The sequence below is a fragment of the Schistocerca americana genome, chromosome 2, assembly GCF_021461395.2.
Source record: "Schistocerca americana isolate TAMUIC-IGC-003095 chromosome 2, iqSchAmer2.1, whole genome shotgun sequence".
NCBI classification, from domain to species: Eukaryota; Metazoa; Arthropoda; class Insecta; order Orthoptera; family Acrididae; genus Schistocerca; species Schistocerca americana.
Window position 1 is genome coordinate 748,480,844 of NC_060120.1, and position 15,212 is coordinate 748,496,055.

General features: G+C 38.7%; 1 protein-coding gene across 1 annotated transcript in view; it reads left to right on the top strand.

Annotated features, from left to right (window-relative positions):
- LOC124594923 (chromodomain-helicase-DNA-binding protein 7) overlaps positions 1-15,212 on the top strand; it is a 310,905-nt gene that overhangs the window by 149,458 nt on the left and 146,235 nt on the right. Inside the window, exons 20-25 of the mRNA XM_047133415.1 lie at positions 2,088-2,329; positions 2,410-2,551; positions 7,355-7,496; positions 8,101-8,188; positions 14,625-14,736; positions 14,841-15,018. Of these exons, the coding sequence (XP_046989371.1) occupies positions 2,088-2,329; positions 2,410-2,551; positions 7,355-7,496; positions 8,101-8,188; positions 14,625-14,736; positions 14,841-15,018 (904 nt within the window). The remainder of the gene's footprint in view (positions 1-2,087; positions 2,330-2,409; positions 2,552-7,354; positions 7,497-8,100; positions 8,189-14,624; positions 14,737-14,840; positions 15,019-15,212) is intronic.

Here is a 15,212-nt window from a genome sequence, read left to right on the forward strand (position 1 = left end):
TGCAACTACCACACCATGTTAATGCATGTAAAATGAACTCTCCTGCTGGATGTGTGAAGAGGGGGAATGGCCCTTCAATGACAGGCATGCAGGTAGGGGTGAAAGCATTTTGTGAAGTGCCGAAAATATACTTTTTGTGCAGATCATATGCTAGTGCAGAGATGTCTCACGGAAGTAGGTACAAAGATTTTGTGATTGCATATTTTAAAAACTTTAATGTTTAAATCTGACATATATTTTCAACAACTACATGCACTACTCATATATATTTGCACAGTGTGCAGTAGATTGTAAAAATTGGCAGCAGTGATAGAAGGGATGAACCGAAACTGTACTGGCCTGAGCTTTCTTTTAAATTTATATTTTTCACAATGTACAGAACGTCACTGAGCCTACTTCTAATAAGTGTGCAACGTCAGCTGGGGAATTACTCATTTTTTTCACGTCTGTTTCTCTCATCGAGCCTTAAATAACACTTCATAAGCTACAGAAGCAAAACGCACACCCCACATGTAAGATACCAACGACGTTCACTGTACTTTCAGTTTAATTCACTGTATTCATCAGTTTTTGCTTTTTTCTTGGTGAACTCAAACAAAAAGTCTCTCAACAATGTGTATTTTCAAACAGTGGAAAATCCAGGGTGGAATGTAACAATATTATGAGAAGGAAAATCGCTACTCACCATATAGCGGAGATGCTGAGTCACAGATGGGTACAACGAGAAAATTTTCACACTTACATCTTTCTGCCAATGGCCTTTGTCAACACACACACACACACACACACACACACACACACACACACACACACACACGACTCAGTGTATTTTGATGTATAATTTGTAGTTGTAGCATGTCAGAAAATAACTTGATTACCTTCTACCCAGATACTAGTTTGATTTTTGACAAGCTTTTGTTTGTTTTTACATATTTGTGATTTTTTTTTTTAAGAACTGTTGATTCATTACTACAAATTATCATATAAACATGATGTACATTAATTTCCTTCACTTATACTAATTTTATAGAATATATTGGAGGATTAAGATCTTTAATCATATATGTTAATTACATATGTTTTGCTCATATTTTCGGGGTTTTAATGTTTTCCTCGGTTCTGCTTTTTCCTCAATTTTCCATTTTTTAAGCCTGGACTGCACTATAAAGTAAAATAGGAATTTCACTGTAGTTGCTTTGCCATACTAGTGGCAAATGTAGATCGTTGCCATTTTAATTATGGTGAAATGAATGAACACGATGAAAAGTGGAAATACAAGCTCTGCTCTGGTCTGTCAACTCTTTTTTTGTTTTTATGCACTTAAAGTATATAAACTGATGTTGTCGTCCTCTGTCTGAGGCCTGGTTTGATTCAGTTCTCCACACCTGTCTAGCTTCTGCAAGCCTCTTCAGTTCCAAACGACTCATGTAGTACACAACCGTTTGTTCTTGCTTACTGCATTCATCTAATTCCAAAGTGTCAGTTCCTTGATACCTCAGAATGTGTCCTATGAACCGATTCTTTTTTTCAGTCCAGTCGTGCCATTAATTTCAGTTCAGTACTGCCTTATTAGTTATGCTATCTATCAGTCAAATCATCAGCTTTATTCTGTAGAACCACATTGCAAAAGCTTCTATTAACCTCTTGATGAATTGCTTATCATCCATGTTCCACATTTTTATCTCTTTTGGAAATGCTTTCCATGCTATAGTCAGTCTGCACCATTACACTGTTTTTCCCCTCCCATCTTATAAACTTTTTGAAGAGGCTATCCGTTCCGTTCAACTGCTGTTCCAAGGTCTTTGCTGTAAATTGCTGCACATTCACGGAGTGATGTTACCAGACTTCTCAGCAGGAATTTCTTAAAAGCAGGTGGATGATAACAAGGTTTTAATGTATTATTTATTTTTAGCACATTAGCAATTGTTGAATTCATACGTTTAAGTTTTTCCTTAATAGCAAAAAATATTTGTTGGTGGCTCAAAACCTAAACTTGTTTTGTAAAATTGTTGCACGTTTTAGAAATGTGTTACTGTGTCTTTGACTTCTAAAGAATAGTCACTCTAAATCTTGACAATTGTTGATAGGTGCTTATGGTGCCATTATGGATGAAGATAGCGCAGGAGACAAGTTTTGTGAAGAAGATATAGATCAAATTTTAGAACGCAGAACACAAATCATTACATTAGAATCTGAGAAAGGATCAACCTTCTCAAAAGCTAGTTTTGCCTCATCTGGAATACGGTCCGATATTGACATAGATGATCCTGATTTCTGGAAGAAATGGGCAAAGAAAGCAGAAATTGACACCTCGGAGAAAGAAGAAAAGGTATGTAAAATGCTTTGCCATGTCCTTACATTGACTTGCAGTTACGTTAAAATTTTACTATAAAAAAATTTTGCCTCCAGGATCAACTTGTCATATCTGAACCCAGACGCCGCACACAAATCAAGCGATATGGCCATGATGAGTCAGTTGTCGACATGTCTGAACTGGACAGTTCATCAGAAAGTGATGAAGATCCTGCCATTGGTGTTGGCAGAGGAAGAGGTAATTTTATGTTGTAGCTTAACAGTTCACTATTGAATTTAATTGGCTTTGAATAAATATATGAAAGATTGGATCATCAGCGAGAATGCTGGTATTGATAGTGCTGGGATTCTGAACCAATAGAAAAGTACATTGTATTGTCACGATATAACCATTTTGCCTCTTCTATGGGTTTTTGAGAATGTGGACGTGCAGCCACTCAAAACATTCTGTCTTAACACAGTGGAAAAACGAACAGCAATCAGTCGCGAAATCAGTCAGTCATTTTATTACAGCTGATCTAGATTTCAACTATTACACGGTCATTATCAGTGCATATAACAACAGGTGACATTGGTGCTTAGTAAACAATATTGGTTGATTTAGAAGATACAGGAGTCCAGCATGAGTTAATGCAGGGTGTATACGACCCGGGACACCCAGGAATTTTTTCATCCGGGAAAAAACTGGGAATTTTTCGCAATTCCGGGAATTTTTCATTGTTTTAGCATTCAGTTACATTTTTGTAATTTTGACTGCAGAATTGATTCTCTAGCAAAGAATGTTATTGTATTCTGCTACTGGTGAATGATACTGCAGCAATAAAATATAAACGAGAGGGGAAAAAAATAAAACTGTAGTGGCAAAGGAAATGTGCAATTTACAACAACAAAACACCGTGCACGCACAAGCGTCTGCAAGTAGCAAAAATATGTCAAAGGCCGTAGGGCGCAGACTGTAATTCTTCGTAACAATAAACTGCTTGCTATGAGTATGACGTCACAACTGTTTACGTTAGGTTCGTTTGACCAATTCCCAGCGGTCTCTTGCGTATGCGCATTTGACTCACGTATAAGCAGAACCTTCTCCCGCTACTTGAAGTTTGGCTGTCAGCTGTATCAGTAGTAGCAGCAAGCAGCCAGATGCAAACGAGAAAAATTTTTCTCCCGCACCCTAGCGGCCAGATTCACGCTTGCACAGAGTTGTCTGAGTTGTAGTGGGGAGGGAGTTAACCTCCACGTGACCCGTGTTTACGTTAAGTGATTTCGCTGCTTCTCTTCGTGTACAGCTCCCACGTCAAATGAAAACAAAACGGATTTCTGTGGCCGGGAGCTATCAAGTGAATTAAAATACATTCACATAATTACGGAGGGCAAAAATATATTATTAATTTCAGTTTTCTGATTTTATTGTATTTCCAAGTTAGTAGCAGTCAAGCATGAATCGCCTTGCAGAACAGTGAAGTTATTTTTGCAAGTTTGCTAAAGAAATTTGGCTTTATTAATCTTTCCACTGAGGCAATCATTTTATTTGAAACGAAGTGTTTCTTTCTGCAGTATTGCCTAGTTCCAAATGTTCTCTGAATTTCAAGTGCACTTTATCATCTTCTGCCATATATGGCATTATGCCATAATAAAGAACCAAAAATGAGATCGCAGAGTACTGGTACTCCAAGAAAATTTACATCCCAAAAACCACACTGAAAAGCTTAATATCAGATGGGACCTACTTCATTGTGAATCTGAAAAAAGCCAATTTGCACATCAAGCCGAATTATGCATTTTAGTATTGCTTACGAAATTCTGATGCTCTTTGGAGTATCCTCTGATGCCCTGTTTCTTTTATGATGTAATGTAAGCTCTGTTAGTGCTTTATACACACGAACATGCGGGCTTCCTACACCACTACAGTTGCACACGCACAATAATGCTTGTTTTCTGGCGGTCTCTGGCAACTGGTAAATTGAACCTATTTCTAACAGTCTCCGGATGGTATTGCGAACGGTGTTCAGAAAAGCGTTACTTTCAAAGTAAAGTTCTTTTTACGCAAGATGAATTATGTTACGTGTGAGAAAGTGGGATGGATATCTGAATCACAGAGCATTCGAAACTGAACAGTTTGAGGACCACTTACAAAAATTTCGAACCGAGACATTTATGTCAGAATTTTAAATTTACTAGCACATTTGTGTGATGTATATTAAGTATAACACATGCAAAAAAAAAAAAAAAATCAGTATTACATGTGAAAGCTTAGCTTCTGTTGTAGCGTGTTAATCTTAGAGACCAAAATTACATGTGAAAGCTTAGCTTTTCTTGTAGATACACAGTACTGTGTACATTAATGTAAACCATTAACTTTTCCTCCTGCGTGTTCGCGCTATGTAACCAGTGATCTTGCTATTGGCTGACTATAACACGTGTCCTATGCTCTGAATAGCTGCTATCATTGGCTGGCGAGATCTCGTGGCTTGAGATATGACTCGCTTACAAAAGGACATCGCAACCTCGGTTTCAACGCTCCGGAAACTAACGTGCTGTGTTTGGTGCAACTTGTATTTATACTTTCGTAATACGAAAATATGCAGCCTATATGTTGCTGCAAATCAAAGGTCTTTCCAAAACTTCTCTCCTTTTTTTTTAATTAAAAGTCTCTCCAAAACTTCTCTGCCCCGTCTTTTTTTTTTTTTTTTTCCCGGGGAGTTCTATGCGATTGTATAAAACGTTAACCATTCAAAGGATTGATAAGTTTTACAGTTCCGAGGGAAAATCTATGGGAAACCTACTGTCACTTAGCACAGAAAAAGTGTATTTTCGCCCAGGAAAAAGCATATTTTTTAAATGGGAAATCCGCGAATAATCTGGGATTTTTTTTCCTTGTCCCCGTATACACCCTGTAATGTTATACTCATGTATGTTCTACATCAACCAATATGGCTTACTGAAGTGACACTTTGTACTACTGTCAGCTGTTGGTGTAAGCACTGAAAATAACTCTGTAAGTGCTGAAATCTGACTCTGCTGCAATTAAACACCGGATTTGATCATTGATTGTTGATATGTTCTTCATTGGCTATTCAACAACTTAACATTCAACTTTTGTTTTGTATTGTCTGTGTAACTCTTTCAACTAGGATGCATTCTCAGTGAAAGTCCATTTTTTACAAGTAGTAAAAATTGTACCTGATGAATGCTTGACATGTTGACACATACAACAGCACAGACATATGTACACAACCCACTGTTGTCATGTAAACACAATAGAATCAGAATTCATAACTGTTTGTGCGATTGTAAAATAGAAATTACATTTTTTGATTGGATGGTATCCTTACAGTTCATGTTATCATAAATCCTTATACCATTCAAGAACTAACAAAAATTATAAAACAAGAGATAAACATTTAGTTGTGTTGCGTATGTAGATGAATGTCTTTCTAGTTTTTGTACTATGATTGATGGTTTACATTGGCCTTCAATATTGTGTTGGATGTTATCTGAAAGATTAAGAGTCTTATTTAATCTGTGTTATTGAATATAACCACTTCATGCATAGCAAATATGTTACTCGTTAGTGAGCATTAAACACTGTGTTGTATGTGAAAAATTTTGATTGGATTTTAAAGTATTTAGCAACATTTGCTGTCATTATGCAATGACTAAACTGAAATGGGCAAATTACTTCATCTCCTGCTTTCACTATCTGATGCATATGGAACAACATATGTATTAGAGGCACTAGGCTTATTACGTGGCATGTAATGGCAGGTCAGGTTAGAACTTAAAAACTGAAATAAAAACAAAAATCCACTTCTTTAAAGATTTGTTTAATCTCATGTTTAGTATGTGACGCCTATTTTCTGTGCTGACATCAACTTGTCTGCAGACTAAAACTACAGCAATAAAATGTAAATGAGAGAATAACACAAAAACGAAATTTTCTTCACAAAGAAGATGCGCCATTATAACAACAAAACACGGTGCACACACACAAGCGCCTGCTGACAGTAAAATGTGTCAGAGGCTGTAGGGCAAAGACTATATGTTTCATAATAACAAATTGCTTTTGAAGAGCGTAACATCACAGCTATTTACATTTCTAATAAGTCAAGGGAAAATATTGTGAATAGTGAGTTGACAAGTGTTCATTTCAAAGTAAATTTCCTTTTACACAAGATGAATTACATCATAATATGTAAGAATGTGCTTTACATTACTCTAATCACGGAGCATTTGACTCTTTCAGAACTTAACACTTTGACAACTTGCCACTGAGAAAAAAAATTTTGCCATTATTTAAAATTTTGCTCTCACATTTGTGTTTGATGTATATTAAATGGTAACACCTGCTAAAACAACCAAGCTTCAGAATTAGTTTTTCATATTTATTTTAGTTTGTCCATAGATTACGGATTATGCAGTGACATTGACAGTATAATAATCCTTAAAAAAAGTAAGAGATGAAAACGTGTCGTATGCTCACAATACAGGGTGAGTCACCTAACATTACCTCTGGAAACGCCTCCCAAACCACAACAAACACTGAATAACCAATTCCACAGACCGAAAGTGAGGAGAGGGGCTGGTGTAATTAGTTTATACAAACCATTGAGAAATACATGGAAATATGATTTTCAACACATACTTACGTTTTTTTAAATGGAAACCTGTTATAATTTTTAGCACAACTGAAAATAGAAACAAATACTTAATCAACGCTGTTTCATTGTAACCTCAGACGTTCAGTCGTGTGTTATAACAGACAAAATCTTTAGAGGTATGTTTACGAAGACTACAGTATTTACAAGTTTGGTTGTCTCAGTGCCTGCACTTAGCGCTTGCTGAATTAGTCCTTGTACTCAAAATAACTGTAGTTCATTGTGTTACCGGACATCTGTGATAGTGTACTGTACACAAGTAAGAACAGAAGTATGCACAGTAGGAATTTCAGAGTTGAGAGATGAAACTGTTGCATTTTTATACTTTTATGCATGTGTGCATACATTTGGCACAGTAGTAAAGGTCGTTTATTTTATTTTTACAGGCCGAAGACACAGGAAACATGGTAAGAAACACAAGATAAAGTTCCCGTGCGATGATTATATCCCAAGGGATGGTGAAATTGTGTATGGGAGCTGGGCAAGAAGCGAATGTTTTAAAATAGAAAGGGGTCTTCTGACATTTGGGTAAGTGTTGGTGTTAATGTTATTTGTGACAGATACTTTAATACATGTAAGGAGCAGCTATACTACATTGATAATGTCAGCATTGTGTTTAGATTAGATACTTTTCCAAGTGCCATGTGTGTTCAAAGTCTGGTAAATAAACAAATATGGGTTTTTAATAATCATCATTGTTTGTTGTTGACATGCATATGATAGCTGTTTCACTTAGTTGGTGGTGTCTTAAATTTATTTCACATGTAGCAAACATTGTAATTACTTTTTAATCAACAAAGATGAAATACATGCACCAAGTAGTATTAAGACATAAACTTCAGCTTTTATTTTATTTGGCTATGTAAAAATTGTCCATAGTAAATTCAGCTGAGATAAATGATGGTAGACTGACTAGAGTATTCAACTCAATTTGTTTTACATCGCTGAATATTTTGTAAAACTCAATGGTATTTAATTAATTAATGATTTCTAGTTGTCGAATACAAAGAACAGAAATTCAGTAACTACTGTTACTAGCCACTTATTGTGTTCCATGTTAAACATGAACAGCTCAGCACACACATCACAGACCAATCAATTTTGAGAATCTGCTAAATCCATTTTTTGTTAGGTGGAGCCGTTGGACAGAAATACTCACACACAGCCATTTCCGTCGTGGATGGCGAGAATCTGATGTAGAAGATTGCGCTCGTGTCATTGTAAGTTATTTGAGTCTCAAGAATTACTTTCTTTTCAATTAGAATTGCTGTAATTATTGTAGATATTAATTTAGAAAATTGTGTTTATTGTTGGAATACTCAAATTGTCTAGCCCCCCCCCCCCCCCCCCCCAAAAGAAAAAGAAAAGTGCAGTGGAAGACTGACAAGATAATTTTAATACACAAATGTGCATTGGTTGCTAATTTTATAAAGTTTAGATCACATTTATTTATGAAGTAATGATGCCCTTCCAACATAATTTTCTTATAGATAGATAAAATACACCAGAAATATTATTTCAGTGGATTGTAACTTATTAACCCATGAATCTGTCAGACTATAATTATGTGTGGCCACACAATAAAAAGTTAGCCAGAACAAGCATCTGCAAATGCTTTTCACAGTAATCGTTTTGTCCAAACCATGGTCTGGTCACTGAATTTCGTGGCTTACATTCTTGTGAGTGCTTCAGTGCATGTAAAAAGTGCCCTATAATACTTCCACTTTCACAAGGAGCCACATTTAATTGGGGATATGTGCATGTATGAGGGCATTTGTCAGTCTCTTCTAGTATTAATTAATTTGGAACACTGTAGCACTTTACTAGGTATTGTCCTATAGGTGGTCTTATGCCCTTGTCTTCCTCTGGCATTTAAACTAACGCACCCAGCCAGTTACTGAAAACCTACAATTTAATGCTGACTACTAAATACAGTGCAACTTACTATGTAAAGGAAGAAAGGACCATCAGAAAATAAATATGTTTGAAATTGTGGAACAACAGTATGCTCATATTATTGGCAGAGAAGTGAAACAAATTAACCAGAAAGCACCAAAGATTATTTATGGTAGGAAAAGAGCAAATTTGTAAGCATTTAAGGGGAGTGTAGAGAAGAGGGAAGAAATATGCGGGAGTATTGTCAGGATAGAAGTTGTGTATAGTACTAGAGAGGGAGCAGGGAAAGGCTTAGGCACGTGGAGGAGAGGGTTGGCTATGGTTGAGGCCAGGAGGCTTATGGGAAAGGAGGATATGTTGTAGGAAAAGTTCCCACCAGTGCAGTTTGGAGAGTTGTTGTTATAGGAGGGGGGGGGGGGGGGGGCAGATGGCAGAGGCTGTGAAGTGTGAAGGGGGCATTAAAGTGAAACATCATGTTTTGTGAAAGGATAGTCCAGCTGTCTCTTGGCCACAGTTTGGCTGTGGCTACTCCTGTGGACTGTTGTCATGCCCATGTAGAATATGGTGCAGTGGTTGCAGCTTGCTTGTTCATAAGGCTGCTTTCATGGGTGTTCCTGGCTTTGTTGTGGTGGGAGATGCCTGTGACAGGACTGGAGCTGGTAGTGAAATGATGTATGTAACAGGTCTTCCATCAAGGTATATTGCAGGAATGTGAGCCATATGGCAAGGGGTTGGGAGCAGAGGTAGAGGTGGCCCGAATAAGATTAGATTAGTTTGTCATTCCAAGGGAACGCTCAATGTTGTGAAGGTTGGGTGGGTGGCAGAACATCACTCTGGGAAGGGTTGGGAGTACATTTTTCATTGCAGAGCATGATGCACTGGTGGAGTATATGATTCAGATGCTCCAGTCCTCGGTGGTACTGAATCAAGGGAGGTGTGCTCCTTTGTGGCCAGACAGTGGGTCCATGAGAGGTGACAGGTTACTGTGAGACAAGGTGTGGGAGATCTGTTTCTGGACAAGGTTGGAAGGGTAATTTTGGTCTGTGATCGCTTCATTGTGACCATTGACAAATTTGGAGAGGGACTGATTGTCACTACGAGTGTAATGACCATGGGCAGCTAGGTGCCGTGGAAGGGACTTCTTGGTGTGGAATAGGTGGCAATTGTCGAAGTGGAGGTACTGTTGATGGTTGGTAGGTTTGATGTGAACATGGTTACTAATGTAGTCATCCTTGAGGTGGAGGTCTGCACTGAGAAATGTAGCTTGCTGGACTGAGGAGGACTAGGTGAAGGAGAATATAGGATAAGGTATTAAGGTTCTGAAGGAATGTGGATAGGGTGTATTCACCCTCAGACCAGATCACGACGATGTCATCAGTGAATCGGAACAAGCTAAGGGGTGTGGGATTCTGGATGGTTGTGGAGGATTCCTCGGGATCGTCCATGAACAGTTTGGCATAGGGTGCTGCCATGTGAGTTTTGATTGCCTACCACAGATTTGTTTGTAGGTGATGCCTTCGTATTGACGAAGAGGAAGAAGGCTAGGTTTAGAGTCAGTTGAGTATTGGGAGTGTAGAGGGAAGTAGTGTCAAGTGTGATGACCAATGCATTTTGTGGTAAATATGCAGGAACTGTGGAGAATCGATGAAGGAAATAGTTGGTGCCTTCTATGTAGGAGGATAGTTTATGGGTTAAAGACTGAAGGTGTTGGTCCACGACAGCAGTTATTCTTTCTGTAAGAGTATAGTAACCAGCCACAATGGGGTGTTACGGGTGGTTGGGTTTATAAACTCCAGGAAGTGTGTAGAATGCAGGAGTGGTGGATGTGAGGGGAGAGTCAGTTAGGGAAGAGGTTTTGGGATAAATCTAAGGATTTGAGAATAAACAGGAAATCCTGCTGGAGTTCTGGAATTGAGTTACTGTGGCAGGACTTACATGTGGACTAACGTGACAGCTGGCAGAGTACTTCAAGACAGGTAATCCCTGCAGTTCATAACCACATTTGGGAGCCTTCATCGGGAGGTAGGATTATAAGGTTGGGTACAGTTTTTAGGTGGTTGATTGCAGTTCTTTCTACTGATCTAAGGCTGGTTTCCTTGTTCAATGATTTGGGGTATTATGGTGAGGCCAGGTTCAAGTTCAGTATATACTGAAAGGTTAACGGTAGTGAGTAGGTGGCAGTTTGGATGGCTCATGGTTGAATGGAGGAGTAAACTGAGTCAGACAGGGTTCAGTGTTGATTTTGGATTGTCTAATAAGTAGAGTTTGTAGTAAAAGTATTCCCACCGTAGGAGGAAAGATCTTCTAATAAGCCCAGGACCATTGAATTTGTGAGTGAGGCAAAAGGTACAGCCTTTGGAAAGTACTGATGCTTTTGATGGTAGGAGGTAGTTTCTAAGTGTGTGGTAAATGTAGCAACAGCAATGAAGGGTTACTGAGGATGTTGTAGAGGTGATTGATACTGGTAATCCAAGATTAGAGTATGAGGTGGACAGTTTGGATACTTCGTTGAGTGTATGGCTGGAGAGCAGGTAATCAAAGGAGGTTTAGGCATGATTTATATGGTTTTACAGGACCGTATCAGTGAGGGCTATGGACTGATGGAATTCGAACAGCTAGAGGTCATATGTAAAGGGGAGGGGGTTGCAGTCGATTATGACTAGTTTGATGGTCAGTCCATTTAGGAAATTCCATGAAGCTGGGTAACAGTGCAAGACAGTATGTAGGACTGGGTTCTGACTAGGGAGAGGGAAACTATTCTGTACTGAAGGAGCGTGGGTCCATAGTGAAATATATGGGAAAAGGTGAAACTTGTGTGAGCATTGTCTATAGTCAAACATGATATAAAATCCACTTGAAACACAATGAGATCAATTTGGATGTGGTGGCGGGAGGGGGGGGGGGGGGGGGGTGCGAAGATGATGATTGTTGTGTGGGATGCAGGTTCTTGGGTGTGAAAAGAGAATTTAGCAGGTATAATTGGATAAGCCAGGTTAATATGTGCATATTTAAATAAGAGCAAGGACGGGGGCAGGGAATTCCGTGTGGGATGCAACAAAGAACTCGGCACAGAAAGGTACAAGAAAATGCGTAAAAATATGAGACGGTGTAGGAAGATAGTTTGACCAGTTTCAAGGTCCAGGGATATTTTTATCCGCAGGAAGAATGTTGGATGCTATACACAGCTCCTACAATCAATGCAGAGCGTATTTGGTTCGAAAGGTGACAATAAATACAATAAAACGCAGGAAAGTCGGGGGATAAAGAGGACAGTCACTGAGAATGTAATGTGATAAGATAATGGTAACAAAAGGAAACAACAGACAGTTGTCGGTTGGATAGAAAATCATTAAGTAAAATCTCAACATTGGAAAGTCCAGGATGGAGTAACAATAATATGGAAAGGATAGATTGCTACTAGCCACACAGACGGGCACAGTGAAAAAGAATGCTGAATATTTAAGCTTTTGGACGGACGGACGGGCGCGTGCGCTCGCTCACACACACAGGTGCGCACGCCAACACACACACACACACACACACACACACACACACACACACACACACACACACACACGGCACTGTCACTGAGCACTAAGACTCAACAGTGACTGTGACCAACATGAGCAGCAGTCTTGGTCAAATGGGTATTGGGGTTGAAGAAGAGGTATGGTGCAGGGAGGAGGAGATAGAAGTTGGGGAAGGTGCTAGTGCCACATGTGGGAGCAAGGGTCTCTCTAAGGCCTTCACAGACCAAAATTACTTGCCCAACCTTGCCCAGAAACAGATCTCCCATGCCATATCTCACCAGTCATCCCCAGGAAAAATTTAAAATCGCTGTTGTAAGAATGTAAAAATTGCAACCCTGGTCTAGGGGTAGCGTCTTTGCCTAGTAATCAAAACGTCCTCAATTCTGTTGGGTTCAAACCTCACTACTTAAATTTTAAACAAAAACCAACAGTGGCAGCTAATGACATCAGGCATAAGAAGTTGCCCTTATTCCGCAAACAGCCTCGTCAAAGTGGGCAGAGGAGTGGACAGGAGCTCAGGCTCTGTCTTACCCTTGCGATAGGAAACTACCTCTAAAAGGTGCCGAAGAAGCAGCAATGATCAATGGCCTGAGGGTCCAGAACACAATTGACACCATTACATTAAAGATGTATAATGAGTATCCATAGAACATGTGGCCTGTAACAAAAAAGTGTCATGATGTTCTCTCCATTGGCTAAAGAGTCCAGACTATACCTCCACCCTATGCCCTGCCCTTTCGGATCTCCAGGAGGTAACTGCCAAGGTGGAGGTGACCGTTATGAGAAAAAGGTTGAATAACCAGTAAAAGGGTAACATTCTAAGAGTTGGGGCATGGAATGTCAGAAGTTTGAGCATGATAGGAAAGCTAGAAAATCTGAAAATGGTAAAGCTCACTGTAGATATATTGGGGGACAGTGAAGTGAAATGGAAAGAAAACACGGATTTCTGGTCAGACGAGTGTATGGTAATATCAAAAGCAGCAGGAAGTGGTATAATGGAAGTAGTATTTGTTATGAATAGGAGTTTGGGGTACAGAGTGGGTTAGTGTGAATAATTCAGTTCTAGAGTTGTTCTCAGCAGAATCGGCAGCAAACAACACTGACAACAATCGACAATAGCTCGGGTATATGTGCTAATGTCATAAGCAGAGGATTTTGGGGGGGGGGGGGGGGGAATATGATGATATTTAATGGCTGATTCGGTACATAAAGGGAGATGAAAATCTAATAGTCTTGGGGGATAAGAATGTGGTTGCAATAGTGATAGAAGAAAGTGTTATGGGAGAATGTGGGTTTGGCAGTGGGAATGAGAAACAAGAAAGACTTAATTGAGTTATGCAGTAAATTTCAGATGATAATAAGGAACACGCTATTCAAGAATAGCAAGAGGATACAGTATACTTTTTTAAAAAAAGGCCGGGAGATGCAGGAAGATTAAATTACATCATGGTCTGGCAGAGATTCCAAAATCAGATTTTGGGTTGTAAGGCATACCCATAAGCAAATAGAGACTTGGCTCACAATGTAGTAATGATGAAGAGTTGGCTGAAGTTTAAGAGGGTAGTCGGAAAGAATCTGTGTTCAAAGAAGTGGGGTCTGGAAGTTCTAAGGAATTAAGAAATATGCTTGAAGTTCACTGAGGCTATAGATACTGCAATAATGAGCAGCTCAGGATGCCTTTCAGTTGGAAAGAGAAAGCCCTGTCACGACAGTGGTGACCTGTGCTCCCAGTCATTATAACTTGTATTTCTCTTCTCCAGTTTTGTCCTGAATCACCTCTCTCGCCTTTCTTCATAATGTTACCAAGAGTTCCCATTTAACCTCCTAATTCTCTGCCATGGCTCCTCAGTCCTATACCAGTGGTGTCCCCCCACCAAAGAGATGTGTATTCTGTCTCTCTGAACAGTGAGTATCTAGTTGATAATTGATTTAACTTTTCAGCTTTTTAGGTGGCTGAAGTGTGGTTGAACCAAAAATTCTGTCAATTATTTAATTTCAATTGTGACCTCATTTCCCTCTGACTATAGGTGAAATTAAATACATCTCTTAGTTTCATGGAAATTATGAAATTATTTTTTCATTGTTTTTAATGATGACTTGCCATGCTAATACTGAAAGAATATCAATTTCTTTATGAGTTCAAACATAGAACTGATTTCATTTGCAATGACATTTTCTTGACTGTTAAGTGGTACAAACAACGGATGATAGTTGCTTGTAATCTTTTCAGTTACTTTATTGCTTGAGATACTACAGAGGTGATGACAAAATCAGGAGTTTTATTTGGGATCTGATTACACCATCGGAAAATGGAGAAACAAGAGTGCAGAAGAATCACATGGGTATGTAATGAAGGGAAACGCAATGACAAGTTGTTAAAATTTAGTTCTAAAATGAAAGATAGTCTTTGTTTGTTTTATAATGGTATGCTGTGATCTTACTTTAGGACTTAATACACCAATACCTCGTGGAAGGAAAAATAAAAAATTTTTCAAGAAGGATGGGAGATCTTCAAATCAAAATGAAATTGGAGAAATGAATGATTGGAGTCGCCATGAGAAATACGATGGCGACATTCTTTTGGAAAGCAATTATAAAAAGCACCTAAGTCGACATGCAAACAAGTAAGGAGGATTTATCTGTAATAGTGTGTTAGGTAATAATACAAAATGAGAAATATTAACAGACTAAGTGTTGACGTATTGTCTATGGAAGCACTTGAGCTTATCAGTGTTACGTAATTATCACAATCACGTGATGACTACTTCATTCACAATGCCAGTTTCGGCAGTTTGTTACCTTCAGATGTTGTGAGTAA